At 46.1% G+C, this 18,238-nt stretch overlaps 1 protein-coding gene across 1 annotated transcript in view; it reads right to left on the bottom strand.

The window, feature by feature from the left end:
• Positions 1 to 658: 658 nt before the first annotated feature.
• CAPN8 (calpain 8) overlaps positions 659 to 18,238 on the bottom strand; it is a 73,797-nt gene continuing 56,217 nt past the window's right edge. Inside the window, exons 13-21 of the mRNA XM_012000991.1 lie at positions 17,920 to 17,956; positions 12,829 to 12,897; positions 9,977 to 10,034; positions 8,314 to 8,378; positions 4,248 to 4,316; positions 3,788 to 3,866; positions 3,077 to 3,193; positions 2,135 to 2,193; positions 659 to 909 (exon numbers count right to left, since the gene is read on the bottom strand). Coding sequence (XP_011856381.1) covers positions 886 to 909; positions 2,135 to 2,193; positions 3,077 to 3,193; positions 3,788 to 3,866; positions 4,248 to 4,316; positions 8,314 to 8,378; positions 9,977 to 10,034; positions 12,829 to 12,897; positions 17,920 to 17,956 — 577 coding nt within the window. The 3' untranslated portion in view covers positions 659 to 885. The remainder of the gene's footprint in view (positions 910 to 2,134; positions 2,194 to 3,076; positions 3,194 to 3,787; positions 3,867 to 4,247; positions 4,317 to 8,313; positions 8,379 to 9,976; positions 10,035 to 12,828; positions 12,898 to 17,919; positions 17,957 to 18,238) is intronic.

The raw sequence follows: 18,238 nt of genomic DNA, 5'->3' as shown, positions 1-18,238 counted from the left end.
GGCCTGCCCCTTCCTTCCGACTGGGTCTTGGGAGACTCAAAGGCAGCATTGAAGCCAACTAGTGCTTGCTGTACTTAGGAGTCATATTTCTATAAGGAACATTCATCTACATCTACTTCCAGAAAGAGAAGATTAATCCATAATCAATCAGACTGATCCAGGGCCAAGGCGTGTGTGTGTGTGTGTGTGTGTGTGTGTGTGTGTGTGTGTTCTCCTTGGTATTTTGTGTCTGCATAGAACAACCAGCCCTGTCCCCATTCCTCCCTTAGGACACCATGGCTGTGCCATCTATTTTCTTACCAACAACAAAGATGCCAGCGTTCAGCTGTGAGCAAAACTAACCTGAACTGCCTTTCCCCTCTAGCTATTTGCCAGGTAAGAATTTTCCTCAGTACAGTCCAGCAGCCTCCCGTGTCTGCAAATAAGGAAGAAAGCCCTGTTCTCCCAGCATCCCATCCCTGCTCCCTTCCTGGGCTCCTTTCCTGAAGGTGGCCTCCGGATGCCTCTCGGTCCACAGAAGACCTCTCCTCTAAGAAATTAACCTACATTTTGTATCTTTCAGCAGTTTTGTATTGTGCCATTTCCCGAGAACATCTTCTTTCCTAAAGCATAAAAAGCCCAGGATACAGCCCAGATAGCATATCACGAGAGAAAGGCGGAAACCATTCTGGCTCACAACTTTAATTGATTGCTTTCCCTCCACTGGGCCCACAGGGTCGGCTTACATAGCTCATATCTCAGTGCTGCTGAAAGAGACCCAGGGCAAGAAAGGTATGAACAACCAGTGAATGCCACTGGAGCATAAATGTTCACAAAATTGTAGAGAAGGGGTGACAAGAGGCAAGCAGTGGGGCAGGGAGTGTCACTGATGTCCGAAACCCCAGGTCAGACCAAGACGCAGCACAGCCACTGCAAAGGAAAAGGATGAGATTGAGTTCTTGGCTTCTCAGGGGCTGGGGTGCTTTCACCATCAATGCTCTCCTGCCTCACATGGCAATGATCTTTTTATCTCCATTCTCCAGTAAGTGCCTTGCTCAAACATGGGAAGCAAGGAAGGCCTTCACTACGTCACTAACTCCTGAACAAGGGCACTACAGAAATGTGACTCAGAAAAAGCTCTAGACCCAAAGGGAGCTCCAAAAATAGGTATGTGCATGTATATTCATATACACACACATATATATACACACAATAGTGTATACTAATATATACACACATATACTCAATAAATGTGTCTATATATCCCTATAGATTCCTATATATGTGTATATATCTTTTCCTATATATGTATTTGTTTCTATATGTATATATATATATTCCTATATATGTATATTTGTGTGTGTGTGTATATATGTATATTTTATGCACCCACACAACCACACTCCATTTTAGGTTTCACACTATACTGTCCAGGTATCTGTAAGAATCCACAGGTCTATTTCTAGGAAGGCCTTTCCTGGGCTACAGGAAAGAGGTCAATGGCATTCTCACTTTAGAGAAGAAAAGAAAGTGGATGGGCACAGACAACTGGGCACAGTCAGTAATAACCTGGTGCTCTAGTTCCACCGCCTCAGAAGCAAGTCAAAGGCCAATGCCTTCCCCTGCCTGGACCCTAGAGACATCTCCACACTTCCTGCTGTCCCCTCTGGCCAGTAAAGGCCTCTGCCATACAGGGGTGCAGTGTCCACAGGGGAAGTACTCTGATTTTTTCTGCAAAAATATTATGTGGCTTGTACACAGTAAAAACACTCATTCATTTTGCATCTTCATTCTACCTGTTGCAATTTCATTTTTATTTCCTACATCCTTCCATGGGTCCCTCTAAGACAGCTGGTCCTAGAAGCCAGACACTTTATATTGTGCCCACCACCCACAGCTCCATCCAAATTAACAAGGGCTTGCATCTCTGAAATTATCTGAAATGTAGCTGTAGCTTTATCATTACAATGATAATAATAATAAACAAAAATGTTTGGAAAACTGTATAACAGTTGCCTTCCTCCCCCCGGTGCCTGCCACAGAATGTGCACGGTATTCACATGGACCTAAGACAGTCAACAGGAATAAGCACCACTCGGCAACTACATGGTCCAAGAATTTCAGCCAGCAATTCATCAAACCTCAAGACACTTACCTCAGCCAGAGACAGCTGCACCATGCCGTCCTTGTCTTTGTCCAGAAGGCTGAATAGTTCTAAAACACCAGAGAAGGAATGAAATTAGATAAAGCTGTTCCTGGACTTGGGAACAGTCAGAGAGCTGCCTCTGTCTACCCCATCCCCACCTGGGGAACTCCCCTTTCCCTTACAACCCCTTCCCCTCCAGTCCCCACCTAGCCCCAGGGACCTCAAAAAGCTAGATCCAGGGCACACGATGAGCTTTTGGGGGATCAGATGCCCCCCACCAAAACAGACAAACCCCGTTGCCAGCAGAGATGGTCCCTTTGGCATCTCCATCCTCAGAAGCTTTATATCAGAAACGTGCAATTACTTTATCAAGGTGCAGTGTTGTCAAACAGATGGTGGTTGTCTTGCTTGTGGGTAATCCAGCCCCTTAGCATTGTCTCTGGCTAACTGACCTTGACTCATTAGAACATAACACCTACCAAACCTCAGCGCAAGGAAAAAATCCCTCCCTAATAAGATATCTAATCTCAAGGCCCAATATGTCAGGAAAATGCCTACTGCCTTCCAGAGGGCCCCCTCCATCCCTTCACTGGGAAGAATGCTCTCAATATGATCCGTATTGAAAAACAAATATAAATAGACATTAAAAGCCATCTAAGAACAGTTACTGGGACTCATTCACCTTGGCCTAGTGACTGCACACTGTAGATACACGATAGTCTGGATGGCAGCTTTGTAAGTCTCCAAAAAAAGGCAGCCTCCGTCCTGGATCTGGCCAGGCTGGACTTCCTCAGCCCCTTCAGGTCCAGTTGCCCCTCACCCACAAGGTGCCAGCATTACAGAAACCCTGGCCTCCTAAAAGCAATGTCTGCTTCTGCCCCTTGGTCCTGCCCCTGCCCCACCTTGCACCTTGGGATTAGTAGGATGGCGCTGGAGGACAGAGTGACTCACTGAAGAGGCTCTCTAGGCGGATCATACAAGCCACGAAGCTGTCAAAGTTGATGCCAAGCTTGCTGCACGCATACCGCAGGGCAATGGTCTGCTGCACCTGGCTATTGAGGGTGAAACCTGAGGGCAGAGGGGGCCTGGGTCACGGGTGGAGCGGAGGACTCAGCACTGTCTCCCATAAACACTCAAGGAGCTGACATCGCAGGGGCCCCTCTGTGGTTCTGTATCAATCTGCAACCCAGGTCTGACTCTGCCTTCTCCAGGGGATCCCGGAAGGCGTCCTGCCATCCATCCCTTTCCTTGTAGCCACTCCTCATCAGGTTCAGCCTCATTCCATGTCCAGCACTAGCACCAGCACCAGCACCAACTCAACCATGGGTGACATCAGCAAGCGAAAGCAGAGAAGGTGAGGCAGCTGCCTGTCTGGTCAGTTCCTCTCTGTCTCCTTCATAGTCCCATCCTCTGTAATTGCTGTCACCTTCCCAGTAACAGGCAGATATCTTGGAAAAATTCTAAAATATTATGCTATATGGAATCCAGCAATATTCTCCCTTTCCTGGACAGGGAAGGTACTCAACAAAGCTCTGTTGTTGCCTTGATATCCCATATAAGATAGCTACAAATGATGATCACTAGTAATCATCATCATGAGAATAAATATTTACAATGTGCACACCTGGATCCCAAGACCCTGTCTATAGGATGTGTCCTCACCTGCCTTCCTGAGGGCTGTCCTCATCTCGTGGGCATCAATGGTGCCCGAGTGGTTATAATCAGTTTCCCGATAGATCTCCTAAAGCAGGAAAGAAATCCCAAGTAGAAAACAGCCATTCACAGCCCCTACCAGAATCATCTCCCTCCACCACACTGCTTCCTCAAAAGGCCAGGGACACATTCAAAAAGAGACCGTATTGACTCCTCCCAAGAAGGTTTCAGAGCAAAGATAAGAGCTTGGCCAATGCTGGCCCCTTTGCTGTCTGAACAGCAGGGCTTTCAGGGCAGTGGTTGGTATGAGAGTCTCTCATTGCCTTCTTGTTCCTTCATGACCAGTGTGCCCGGGTCTCAATAGTTTTGACCATGATTAAGGATGTGGTCAGACTATGATGGACCAGGAATGAGTGTAAGTGAGGATTAGAACAGAAGAGAGGATGCCCAGAAGGAAGAGAAGAGTTACCAAATACTTCTGAACCTTCAGCCAGAGCGTCTTGAATTCCACCGGCCCCAAAGTGCCCGTTCCATTGCTCTAGGCACGTTAAAGACCAACATGATTGAGTCCAAATTCTACATGCCTTAAGGATTTCTTTCTCTTGTGAGCTTGCACAAGTGCCTTAAGGCCTTAGTGAACCTTCCATGTCTGTGGCAAGCAGAGCAGTAGGGGTGACAGTGTGTAACCGGTTCAAATAAAGATTTAAAAGTCAAACACGCACCAAGATCCTCCTCTGAGGCCAAGCACAGAGCTAGGAAAAAAGGGCAAGTCATGAGCTGGCCAATCTGCAAAATCATGAATACCCTAATCATCCTGGTTTATTTACAGGGTGGAGCTGTATGATTTGTAAATTCGCTTCTAGATTTACATTTCTGTGATTGATCATTCAGCTAATTAGAGTTTATTGGAATGTCAAAATATTATGGGAAAAGACATCAGGAGCCAGGAACCATGGGATTGGGAGTCTAAGCCACAGGATCTGCCGATAGGCCAATATACAACCAAACAGGAGGATATTATGAGGGATTTTCTGTGTCCAATTTACATTTACTCCACAACATTTTTTTTTTTTTTTTTTTTGAGACGAAGTCTCACTCCGTCGCCCAGGCTGGAGTACAGTGGTGTGATCTCAGCTCACTGCAACCACCGCCTCCAGTGTTCAAGTGATTCTCTGCCTCAGCCTCCCGAGTAGCAGGGATTACAGGCGCCCGCCACCACACTCTGCTAATTTTTTTTTCTTTTTTTTTTTTTTAGTAGAGATGGTTTCACCATGTTGGCCAGGCTGGTCTTGGACTCCTGACCTCAAATGATCTGCCTGCCTCAGCCTCCCAAAGGGCCACAACTATTTGTTTTTTTAACACTGTGCTAGTCAACAGGGGTTTCGTTTTGAACTGCACTTACGCTCCTAAAGTTAAGTCTCTTAGAGACTCTGCAATTTTCTCACCAATCACAACTAATCAATAAACAGTATGTACATTACAGCACCAATGTTAAAATTTTGAAATAGCCCCAGATACTCGGGAGCCTGATGCAGGGGGATTGCTTGAGCCTAGGAGTTTGAGGCTGCGGTGAGCTCAGATCGTGCCTATGAATAGCCACTGCACTCTAGCCTGGGCAACATGACAAGACCCCATCTCTGAACAAATCATTAGAATTCTAAAACAGACTATCACTCTCACCTCCTTTAACTAGCCAAACAAAAAGTCTTGTAAGCCTCATCCTTTAAGAAAGTCGGTGTTATTGAATCTATAATCTGCACTGAGTGTTGAATGCATCATAGCCTTCAAATCCTTACTAATAATTCAACCAATACATCTCAGAAGAGTAGTGTGCAAAGGAAGCTAACACTCGGGTCTAGGTACTCTACAGACTTGTATCTCATTTCATCCTAACAATAGTCACACAAGCTAGGTATCATTATCCCATTTTCCAGGAGAAACTGAAGTTCAGAGCATTTAGCAACCTCCTCAAATTTATACACCTCAATAAGTGGTAGAGCCAGAATTTGGACCCCTGTCTGTTTCTAAGCCTTTGTCCCAGAACACCAGTGGTCTTCAATTCCAGACAAAATTGCTTGCAGAGACCACACCTACAGAATCAGGATCTCCAGGAATCAGGGGTTTTGTTTGTTTGTTGTTGTTGTTGTCTTTGTTGTTGTTGTTTGAGACAGAGTCTCACTTTCTCACCCAGGCTGGAGTGTAGCAGTGCGACCTCCGCTCACCGCAACCTCTGCCTCCCAGGCTCAAGCGATTCTCGTGCTTCAGCCTCCCGAGTAGCTGGGATTACAGACATGTGCCTCCACGCCCGAGTAATTTTTGTATTTTCAGTAGAGACGGGATTTCACTGTGTTCCAGGCTGGTCTCGAACTTCTGGCCTTAAGTGATCTGCCTGCTAATGCCACCCAAAGTCCCGGGATGACAGGCATCAGCCACTGTGCTCAGCCAATTTTTATAATTTTTTTCTATCACTTTGTAGGACATGTGAAAGCCTGTATTTTTAACTGTATTTTTAACACCCCATGGGTCATAAAGTACTGATACATGCTATAGTACGTGAAACATCATGTTCAGTAAAAAAAGCCAATCACAAAGGACCACATATTGTATAATTTCATTATATGAAATGTCCGCAATAGGCAAATTTACAGAGACAGAAAGTAGATTAGTGGTTGCCTAGGGATGGGGGTGGGGGTTGGAGGAAATGGAGAGTGACTGGTAATATGAGTACAGGGTTGCTTTTTAGGGTAATGACAATGTTCTAAATTATGTGATGATGGTTGCACAACTCTGAATGCACGAAAGGCATTGACTGATATACTTTAAATGAGTGCATTGTGTGGTATGTAAATGATATCTCAATAGAGCTGTTATTTTTTTAAGGATTCCATGGGTATTTCTGCTGATTCAGAACCACTGCCCCATACCACCTAAACTGTGGAACAGAAACTCCTGAAGAGTGGCAGAGACTCACACTCCTCTTGGAACCGTGAAAGACACAAATACCATTGGGAATAATGAATGGGTAGATTACAAGGCAACTCTCAAATCTAAACTGAAGTCAGCAGACAGGGTTTGATGACAGTGATTCAGAAACCAAGGAACTATTTGCAGTAAAGTGAATCAACACTTAACAGTTCCTTGTGGCCCACAAATTAAATTGTTAAGCATGGAGAAAAGACACGAGGGCTAAAGAGCCCCAGCCTTTTGCAGGGAGTGGCAGCCTGAAGCTCAGAGGCCAAAAGATAGCACCAGTCCTCCATGGCAGATCAGCCATGCAGAGGTGGGCATACACGCTCTGTCATCCAGGACCACTCTGCATGACAACCACGCAAAGGAAAATCCTTCCTCCCCCGCAGTTAACGAAAGAACCCACAGTAAAGATCATCATGGATTAACAGAGCTCGTCATGGATGCGGCCCCAAGGAACGGAGAAGGACCCTCCAAGGCTCAATTTTTAAAGAAATCACCTTCACCATCAGCACTGTGACGAATGGCAACCTGGACCCACCGTAGGCAAAGCTCTAAGGAAGTGATGTTACACCACTCACCCTCTGTGCCTTCACACCTAGAAGGTTCGTTCCACCTAGAATGCCTTAACCTTCTCCATTCCTCCCAAAAACTACTGCCCATTTGCTATAGACTGAGTGTTTTTGTCCCCCAAAATTCATATGCTGAAACCCAATCCCCATGTGAGGGTATTAGGAGATGGGGCTTTGGGAGGTAATTAGGTCATGAGGGTAGAACCCTCAGAAATGAAATTAGTGCCCTTATAAAACAATCACCAGGAAACTCCCTCACGCCTTCTGCCATGTGAAGTTATAGCAAGAATATGCCATCTATGAACTAGGAAACCAGCCCTCATCCACCACAAAATCTACCAGCACCTTGATCTTGGACTTCGCAGCCTCCAGAACAGTAAGAAATAAATTTCTGTTGTTTATAAGCCACCCAGTTTATGGTCTCCTGTTATAGCAGCCAGAACAGCCTAACACATCATACTTCAATATCAAGTGAGGGTTAAATTAGATCAGGGAGAACAAATAGGTTTTATCTTGTGTGATAATTCTAAACTATCAGTAGTGGCTGTCCACAAGCCATGTTAACGTTCTGGAGCAAAGATCAGATAGTGATGTGGATAGCTCAGGAAGCAGGGAGCAGTAGAGGGTGGGGGTGGGGATGGGTGGAAATGAAGGAGAGGAGGAAGATGAAGAGATGAACAGAGTGTGGAGGGAGGAGGTATGCAAATGCCCCACGCTTGCTACCTCCAGATTACATGATTTTAAATAAGTTACCTAAACACTGCACACCTCAGTTTCTTCACCTGTGAAACGGAGATAATCTCAAGCTTTTTGAGGCACATCCATGATATGATACATTTTTCCTTTGAGGCTTCAAGTACAATCCCTGACATATGCTCCATGCCTGCTCGTTCCCCTTCTCATTTTTTACCCTTCCCTTCCTTCTAGCTGGAAAAGGTGGAGGAGTCTTTAAAAACAGGAGGAAAGTAAAAAAATAATGCAACATTTAAAGGATACATCCAACAGACTGATCATTTCCCTGCAAGTGTTGATGTTGAATCCATCGAACGTTATGTCTGTTCCTAAAGATTTAAATAGAAAAGGAGGGTGGGAATTGGATCATTTGAAGGTGAGGGAAAGAACCTCCAAGGTAGAAGACCCCCAAAGATACCATCCAAGAGTGTGGAGTCAAACTTGGTCTCTGCCAAATGAGGAGAGCGTCATGGCAGGCTTGTGGGCAGATATGCCTGAGCCTCCTGGTGCCCTGGGAGATAGGACCCACAAGCACCAGCATCCAAGTACAGCATCTGAACCTTGGCTTGGCTCCCCACAAGTCACAGACTTCAGCAAATTAATATATTTGTGCTTTAATTTCCTCCTCCATCAAATGGGAATAATCATAACAGTAACAATGACCATAATTGCCCCAAAGACTGGTTGGGTATTAATTGAGATAATAGAAGTGAAGTTTTAGCCCAGGCTTGATATATGATAAGTTCTTAATAAAACAACTAACTTTATATGGCTAGGTATTGTTATAAGCACTGCACAGCTACTCTTCAAAATAACTCCATGTGGTAGATGCTATCATTATACCCATTTTATAGATGAGGAAACTCAGTCCCAGAGCGATTATGTGATTTGCTCAAGGTCACAACCAGTAGGGAGCAAAGCTAGGAGTTAAATGCAGGCCAGCCATCTCCACAGCCTGAGCTTTTAATCACAACATACAGCCACTCAATGACAGCTGCTGCCCTTCCTTACTAAATTGCAGGCATGTCACTGGAGCTCCAGCCATCCCTGGCCTCCACCCTCACCTTCCATATACCTGGGAGCCAAGACAGGTGCCAAAGACCCTGCAACCCCCTGTCTTTCTCTCCACCGTTCCACAACTGCAGGAGCAAGAGTGGTTTGGAGAGGAGATGGGCCTGTGCTCTGAGCTCTGGGGATCCATCTGCTCAGCCCTGGGTTCATCCCTGTGAAGGGTATGACTTGCTTCCTGGGCCAAGCCTCTGCTTCCTGAATTCTCAAGCCCAGTCCTGCTGCAGTGAGTGAATGAGAGCCCATCAGTCACTGGAAGACCTAACCTGGCCCATCCCTGGACTCGGAGAGAAACCAACTCCCTGTGGCCTTCTATGGGCTGGGGCTCAGAGGGGAGATGCAAATCTTCCCTCCTGAGTGCAGTTTGACCCTCTGACAGCTCTGAGGCTTGCAAAAATCTAAAGATGGGGAACTGAGGACAGTCTAGGAGAGTCAGAATCATCTCTCCTTCCTCCTTCCCCCAAGATGCGCTACAGAACTGGATCTTTCATCTGCAGAGGTTTCCACAATATCCAAGTTATTAATTTTGTGAAAAAATTTCACTTAAGTCAATCCCAGCCCAGCTCTTTTTCTCCTGGGACTCAGCCTGCAATTTCATTTGACACTATGGAGCTTTGTTCCCGCAGGGGCTGGCTGGTCGCCAGCGCCAGCCCAGCCTTCAACTCTACCTTCGTCTCCCCGTCTCCTGCCTCTCCTTCTTCCCCTCTTGTCTTGCTGGACTGAATCAGAACCCTGGAGTCAGACACCAAATCCCTTTCTCCTATCTGTGGTGCTCCCAGCCCAATGCCTGCCTGCCCCTCCCTCACCCTGTCCCAGCATCTCCTACAGATTTTCTGAAAGACCCCAAGAAGGAACTTACGTTTGGAAAATGCCTCATTCAAAAGCATCTTGAGTGCATTGGCAGTAATCTCAGAATCCTAGAAAGAGGAACCCAAATGCAAACCATGTCAGGCCCTGACAAGTTGTTTCAAGACAGTGAATTAATGTAGTGCTTCCTCACAGTCAGACACCAGGTCCACTGGCCCTGTGACTTTTGTTTTGTTTTTGTTTTTGAGACAGTCTTGCTCTGTCACCCAGGCTGGAGTGTAGTGGTGCGATCTCTGCTCACTGCAACCTCCACCTCCCAGGCTCAAGCGATTCTCCTGCCTCAGCCTCCTAAGTAGCTGGGACTACAGATGCATGCCACCACGCCTGGCTAATTTTTGTATTTTTAGTAGAGACAAGAGTTTCACCATGTTGGCCAGGATGATGTCAAACTCATCGACATCATGATCCGCCTGCCTCGGCTTCCCAAAGTGCTGGGATTACAGGCATGAGCCACCGTGCCCGGCCAACCCTATGATTTTAAAAGCAGGTGACATCTATAAAAACTCAAATTCTCCTCTTCTTTTGGGGACCCCAGGAGCCTGGCCAGAGGTGTGTTAGTGCCATGAGTGTGGTATGCAGTGTGGCAGAAGACTGCCATGCCAGGGCGCTGCTGCCTTTCACAGGGCTCTCTTGAACAGGGATAAAGTAACAGGAACAGCAATGATAGGATTGAACCAGATGTGCCAGAGCCAGTGTGGAAGATTCTTAAATCCTCATAACAGTTCCACAGCCATTTTCGAGTTAAGGAAGTCACGATTTTGTAAACTGCTGAGCACTGTATACATACAACATCATTTGTCATTTTCATGTGATGTAATTGCTTGTGGTTTGTAGCTACCAAGAGGCAGAGCTGGACTTGGAAACCTAAGGTTGGTTCACCCCAAAGTGCCAGCTTTCCCCACTGCACCTACAGGAATTGGTATTTCATACAGTAGCCCATCTCAAACCAGGGACAGAGATTGAGAGAATAGGATATTCTGTGTGCATCTGGGATAAACACTGAGTCAGAGGGAAGAGTCATCCCTTAACTCTCAGACGGAGGACAGATTTCAGGCAGGATGACCAATGAAATGCAGAGAAAGGGTGCTGGGCTGATGTTTGGGTCCCAGTCTGAACCCAGTCCCTTATTCATCATGTGACTTTAGCCCAGTCACTTTCCATCTTCCCATCCTCCACTAGCCAGACCCTGGCAATTCTACTGGAAATGAGAGAGGCGAGAGCTGCACAAAGCAGTGTATCCTCTGAGGACAACTGGCCTCACCCCAGCACAGAGTGGTCAGTCCCAGTAATAAGGCCTGAGGACCTGGGCTGGGCACGGTGGCTCAGATCTGTAATCCCAGCACTTTGGGAGGCCAAGGTGGGTGTATCACCTGAGCTCAGGAGTTCGAGACCAGCCTGGCCAACATGGCAAAACGCTGTCTCTACTAAAAATGCAAAAATTATCCAGGCGTGGTGGCTGGCATTAGCTACTTGGAAGGCTGAGGCAGGAGAATCACTTGAACCCGGGAGGCAGAGGTTGCAGTGAGCTGAGATCACACCACTGCACTCCAGCCTGGGTCACAGAGCAAGAGTCCATCTCAAAAAAAAAGACCTGAGGCCCCTTTAAAAAGCCTCTGGGGTTAGAAGACCACCCCCATTAGCCTGCCAGGAAAGAAATGGGATGTCGAGAGTCTACATTTGGATCTTGACCCCATTTCTCATGAGGCCTTGTTCTTCAGCCAGCTCCTTAACCTCTCTGTGCAGGTCACTTTACAAGCAGAGCAAGGAGAGTGACCAATACTGCCCCATGCAGCCAGAGAGAAAAGTAAGATAAGGTGCATGAAGAACTATGCAAATATGAGCTTTTCCTTTCATCATTCTTGATGTTCTTAATAAAATATGACCCCTTGGCAGCTAAGGAAACAAGGTTTTGTTAACAAAAATACTGGCCTATAAATCCATCTAAAACATAAATTGGCTTATCTTTGCAAGGGTTTTATTCAATGGCTATGCAAAGAAACTGTTCCCAGGTTTTATTTCCTGCGAGGGATTCTGATGTCTTTTCTTCTATTTTATCCTTAAGTCTAGAAAGTCGCCCTGAGCTTCCCTGGGGGGCGGGGGGCGGTGGAGACCATTGTTTTTTTCCTCTTCAGGGTCCTTTTCACACACTTTATTATCCTCCAAAGAGCAACACATTAGCTGTATTTATGGGGCCGGTTTTGACATTTCAAGTCCTGGCTATGCTTTGACTTATGGCCCCCACCGGGCTACTACCAAAGTGAATGCAAGGCAGGGCGGGGGAGAAGGATTGGGGGTTCTTTTTTCTCTGCTCCAAGTGCCCAAGTTACATTCATGTCAGGCAAAGCTTGGATTCCTCAGGCTGCTGGTCTCCCAGAGGGCAGGTAGGGCTGCAAGACAGTGACAGGAAACAGGGCTAGTCCTGCACACTAATCCCAAGCCAGGTTAGCTGAGCTGGCTTCCACTTCGACTGGGCAATCCCCACTCTGAAGCATATCGATTTGGAGAGGTTTTGCCGTCTCAGCTTTTTATTCAGAGGCCCCAGTCTGACAGGGCCAATTTGCAAACAGAAAGCATTTGGCAGGACCTGGAGATCTGGCTTTTCTATTTTCTCAAGAACCAGTCAATGCAGCAGGAAAAGTGGCCTCAGTACCAATTCCCAAGCAATGTAGGAAAGGTCCTCGATCTTAAGACAGGATGGTGACAGACACAGAAGCTGGGGACCCCTGAGATCTGAATCTCACCCTTTTTACTCCTAGAGACCTCCGGGAGTAAAGATTGAAGTGACCTGAACATTCCTGAATATTCTCCTGCCCACCTGGGAAGCCGTGTTTGCCCTCCGCTCACCTTCTCTGCCAGCTTCTCAAACAGGCTCTTGAACTGGCTGTCTTCCTGATCCACCTCACTGGGATGTGGCTAAAAAGAAGGACATTTGCAAAGTTAAAATGGGAATCGTCAAGGAGAATGAAAGACAAAGATTTAAAATTCATTCCTTCATCCATTAGTATCTATGATGTACCTACTGTGTGCCAGGCTTTGGGCTAAGTGGGGGCACATGGTGGTAAACCAAGAGACAGCCAAGGTTCCGGCCCCTGGGAGCTTACATTCCAGCAGGGATGAGCAGGGAGGCAGCGCTGGGGCCTAGCAGTTTTCTCTCTAAGTGACTTGGGGAAGTGAGCCCCACCAACCCAGAATTTCTGAATTCCGGTTACCACCTGAACCACTTTCAGAAAATGACACCGACACCAGAAAATCTTGGTGTGAATCTGTGGACTCCTAAGGGAAGCACTGATAATTTTCCAAGGAGTCTGAACTCCAGAAATTGCGTGAAAACTTGGGGTCATATTTAAATGCATTTTTGGCTGGGCACGGTGGCTCACGCCTGAAATCCTAATGCTTTGGGAGGCTGAGGCAGGCAGGTCACGTGAGCCCAGGAGTTTGAGACTAGCCTGGGCAACACGGTGAAACCCCATTTCTACAAAAAATTCAAAAATTAGCTGGGTGTAGTGGCGCACACTTGTAGTCCCACCTACTTGGGGGAGCTGAGGTAGGAGGGTCGCTTGAGCTCAGGGGGCTGAGGCCGCAGTGAGCCAAGACTGTACCACTACACTCCAGCCTGGGTGACAGAGTGAGACCTTGTCTGAGAAAAAAAAATTTTTCTTAGCTTTCATCAGATTCACAAAGAGCAACATGATTTCAAAAGTAGTTGAGAACATGGCCTAGTAGAAAGAGCAGAACTAGAACCCAGGAGTTCTAATAGCAGATTGGCCCCTTACTGGACACTATCTCAGGGCTCTGAACATCCATGGCCTCTACTCTAATATTGGCTTAACCTGACCATTTTCATGGGGCCATTTTGGGAATCAAATGAGAGCTAATGTGAGTCAAAGTCCTTTGGAAATTACAAACCAATATATAAATGCTTCTGTCCAGAGACTTTCTGATGTGACAATGGGCTCTGCCCAAAATAGAACAATGCCCAGCTGTCACCACAAGACAGAATGGAAAAGTGACAGCTTCCCAGATGACATGAAATTTCTAGAAAGCCGGGTCAATTTCTTCCAAAACTATCACTAAGATGAGTACAAAAGGCCCAATATAGCTTGATGATGCTGTACTCATAAGGATAACCACTGTAGTGATAATACTTGTCTTTGTTGAGTACTTACTATCTGTCAGGTACTTTGCATGGATTATTTCATTTAATATTCATGACTGTCCTGTGAGGTTCGTCTCATTACGGTCCACACTTCACCAATGGAAAAACTGGAATTTTAAATGTTACTTCATTTTAAATGTTATGTAACAGGCCAAGATCACACAGCTAGCAAACAGTGAAGCCAGGATTAAACTCCAGCCTATGCGTTTCTCCACCACCCTCTGGAATGATCATCACAGAAGATGCTCTCTGCATCTGACTACTCTCAGCCTCTCTGCGGCTGTTTCCTCACGTGTAGAATGAGGATATTAACGTCTACCATACTGTTTTACATAGAAGATGTGCTAATCCAAAAATACATCTAGATTTTCAGAAGAAAACATGATAAACACATCGTATCTCATCACACATCTATGATTTTAAAGTGGTTTTGTAGGGGACAAAACAACATTATATCATTCATGTAATACAGTATACCAAAATCTTGTGAGATGTCCATAAATTCTGGACATGGAGTAATATTCTATTATTCTGGGGGAAAAGCATAAAGTTGCATATAAAAAACCAACAACAAAACAGTACACGGATATGGACACACACAGGCGCAGAGCAGGCACCCCGTCACTATTGGCTATCATTGGACACGAGGGAATTTTTGGACACTGGGAATGAGGGAAACATGTGTACATGGTTGCAACTGTGGTTCTTCACAATTTGTTCATTCAAAAAAAGATTTACTGAACACCTGGCACATGTTGGGAACTGTTCAGAACCTGCATCTGAATGCAATGGTGAACAAGGCATAGTTTTGTTCTCAAGGAACTTATTATAGTGGAATTTTCTATTTCCCTGATACGATCTATATGAAAATGCTTTGCAAATGGTATGGCAGCATGGCAAAAGCAAGGAATTATTTTCTTGTTATTCATTATATCACATGTTGGGAATATCTTTACAACCCTGCTCAAAGTGAACATGGCTAAATTCCAAGAGTCTGTTTGTTCACCGTGTAATTTTTCCTTCCCTCATTCAAAGCAGGTGATTCTGCTCTTCGAATGTCCAACTGTTCATGACTTGAAGATTTCTGCAGGGAGTAAAACAGAAGTTCCTGAAGGCAATAGCCCTTCCTGTCTCCTGTTAAGTCCTGAGTCCCCTGAGGACGTTATCTATGTATTCTGGAGTGTGTGTGTGTGTGTGTGTGTGTGTGTGTGTGTGTATGTGTGTGTGAGAGAGAGAGAGAGAGAGAGAGAGAGTCACAGCACAGTGGTGCCCTAAAGAGAAAAAGCAGGGTTTCCCTGAGACCAAGAAGATGTTGAAGTTTGCAGGATCTTGAGGATATGGGAACCCTTGAATGGCTCCATAACCATGTCCTGGTACCTCAGCAGGGAAGGCTGGACCATTGGCCTGAGGACTCCCAGTTCACCAAAGATTCTAGGCCCCATGCTGAGCACAGAAGCCCAAGAGCTGTCAGTCATAAAGGAACCTGTGAGCTGACCACAGGGGTAACCAGTATGGACCCAGGACCAGAAGAGACATCCTGTTGCTTGGGGGCTTTAGAAAACCCCAATACCATAGGAGGTGGAGATGGGAAGTCCCAGTAGTGACTAAGATTGAACTCCTGCCAACCTGGTGCAAGGGGGGCTTAGAATCAGTTGAAGTTGATTTAGCAGAACCCTGCCCTTCCCACACAAAAAAGGAGGGAGAATAATTCTTAGCACCTGAATTCAAGCTCAGCTCCATACTCTACACTGGCAAACGGCAGCCTTTCTAATATGCCTGGGACCCATAGAAAGAGATGCCACTGTGAGCGATAAGTCCTCCTGGGAGCAGTGAGAAGGCTGAGCTGGCATCAGCAACTGAGGCGAGGGGTAGGAGGGAAAATTCTGCCCAGCTCAGATCACCAAGAGTCACAAGCACAGAAAAGGCCTCTGGTGCCAGGTATTGCCACCGACTCGAGGCAGGGGCCGCTTTTGACCACTGGCTGAACTACAGTGTGCAGGGAAGCAGTCACACCAGTTCAGAAACTCACTGGAATCACTCCCCATCAGAGAAATGCAAATCAAAACCACAATGAGATACCATCTCACACCAGTTAGAATGGCAATCATTAAAAAATCAGGAAACAACAGGTGCTGGAGAGGCTGTGGAGAAATAGGAACACTTTTACACTGTTGGTGGGACTGTAAACTAGTTAAACCATTGTGGAAAACAGTGTGGCGATTCCTCAAGGATCTAGAACTAGAAATACCATTTGACCCAGCCATCCCATTACTGGGTATATACCCAAAGGATTATAAATCATGCTGCTATAAAGACACATGCACACGTATGTTTATTGCGGCACTATTCACAATAGCAAAGACTTTGGAATCAACCCAAATGTCCATCAGTGACAGAGTGGATTAAGAAAATGTGGTACATATACACCATGGAATACTATGCAGCCATAAAAAAGGATGAGTTCATGTCCTTTGTAGGGACATGGATGCAGCTGGAAACCATCATTCTCAGCAAACTATCGCAAGAACGGAAAACCAAATACCGCATGTTCTCACTCATAGGTGGGAATTGAACAATGAGATCATTTGGACACAGGAAGGGGAACATTACATACCAGGGCCTATTGTGGGGAGGGAGGCGGAGGGAGGGATAGCATTAGGAGATATACCTAATGTAAATGACGAGTTAATGGGTGCAGCACACCAACATGGCACATGTATACATATGTAACAAAACTGCACATTGTGCACATGTACCCTAGAACTTAAAGTATAATAATAAAAAAAAACCTTCAAAAAAAAAAAGAAAAAACAGACATGGGACATGCATTTTCTATCTGATCAACTCACAGTAAAAACCCCCAGGGCAAGATGGATCCTTATTTGGCACCATCTCATGCATCGGCAGAAACAGGAGCCTGTAAATTTGACACATGTCAAATCACAGAATATATCTGCCCTCACCCCCATTCAGCCGAAGATGCCAAGCCCAGCAGCTGGGAGCACTCCGTGTGGCATCTGCAGCCAGAGACACGTCAGTGTTGGACGGAGGGGTGCAAGCTGGGCCTGTGCCCCCATGTAGGTGGTCCTGCCCCACCCCAGGCCCACTGGCCACAGACACAGCATGGCTCTCAGGGAGCAGCAGCACCCAACATACCCATCACCCGGCACACCACCATCTGAGGGCAAGGACAGTACATTAAGACACAGTGAGGGATAAAGGGAGTCAGGTGGTGAACCCACACCGCAAACCCTACATATTTCTTCCTCCAAAGTCAGCTCAGAACTATATCCTCCATGGGGCTTTCCCAGACTAGGCACTCCCCCAGCACCCCTCAGACTACACGTCCTCAAGTTTAGATGGGTTTTCTGGTGTGTTCTTTTCTTCATCTTTTGTGTATATTTTCATCATTTGTCCTCCAAAAGACGGGAGGTCAATCCAAGAGCAGGACACTGGATCTGTTCTCCCATGGATTTCTCTATCCTTCACAGCACAGCTTAGGCACAGTGGGTGCTCTATCTGTGGGTCCTGCTTATCAAACGTGGAAGACGACGCTAAGACCTCCCCCAGGGGATAGGGATATATTACAAAGCCTGGGTTCCAGGGCTACTTCTGTCTCATCTTCATCAGGAAGAGACAGGGACTAGAAAATGTTGTGGCCCTAACTAATAAGAAGTTACCATCCTTAATACATAAAGAATTCTGAGGAATCAATAAGAAACCTGGAATGACTGCTATGCAACAGTGTCAAGAGTTTGGCATACAAAAAGATTGCATACCTCATGTGGGTTTCCAGCTACCACATCCCCAATTTCTCTGAAATACAAAGAAAGAAATAAACCTAACATGAGTACAGAAAGTACAGCTAATGGCTGGCTTCTTTGAGGAAGATTTTGGCCCTTCTGAGAGATTGGCCTCACACCCCAGACTTCATTTCCTACTAAAAACTGCATAAACAGAATCTTTAGCCAGGATTCGTCTCCCTCACCTCCTCAACCTCCACCCCACCCAGAGTTTTTCATCAGAGACAAGAGCTTCCCAGTACAATTGGCCCTTCAAGGATTCCAGAGTGTTCACCCTGATGGGTCACTCCCAGGG

Source organism: Mandrillus leucophaeus, unplaced genomic scaffold, assembly GCF_000951045.1.
Source record: "Mandrillus leucophaeus isolate KB7577 unplaced genomic scaffold, Mleu.le_1.0 Scaffold645, whole genome shotgun sequence".
NCBI lineage: Eukaryota > Metazoa > Chordata > Mammalia > Primates > Cercopithecidae > Mandrillus > Mandrillus leucophaeus.
Note: the sequence above shows the minus strand (reverse complement) of the source record. Positions and strands in the feature narration are given on the sequence as shown.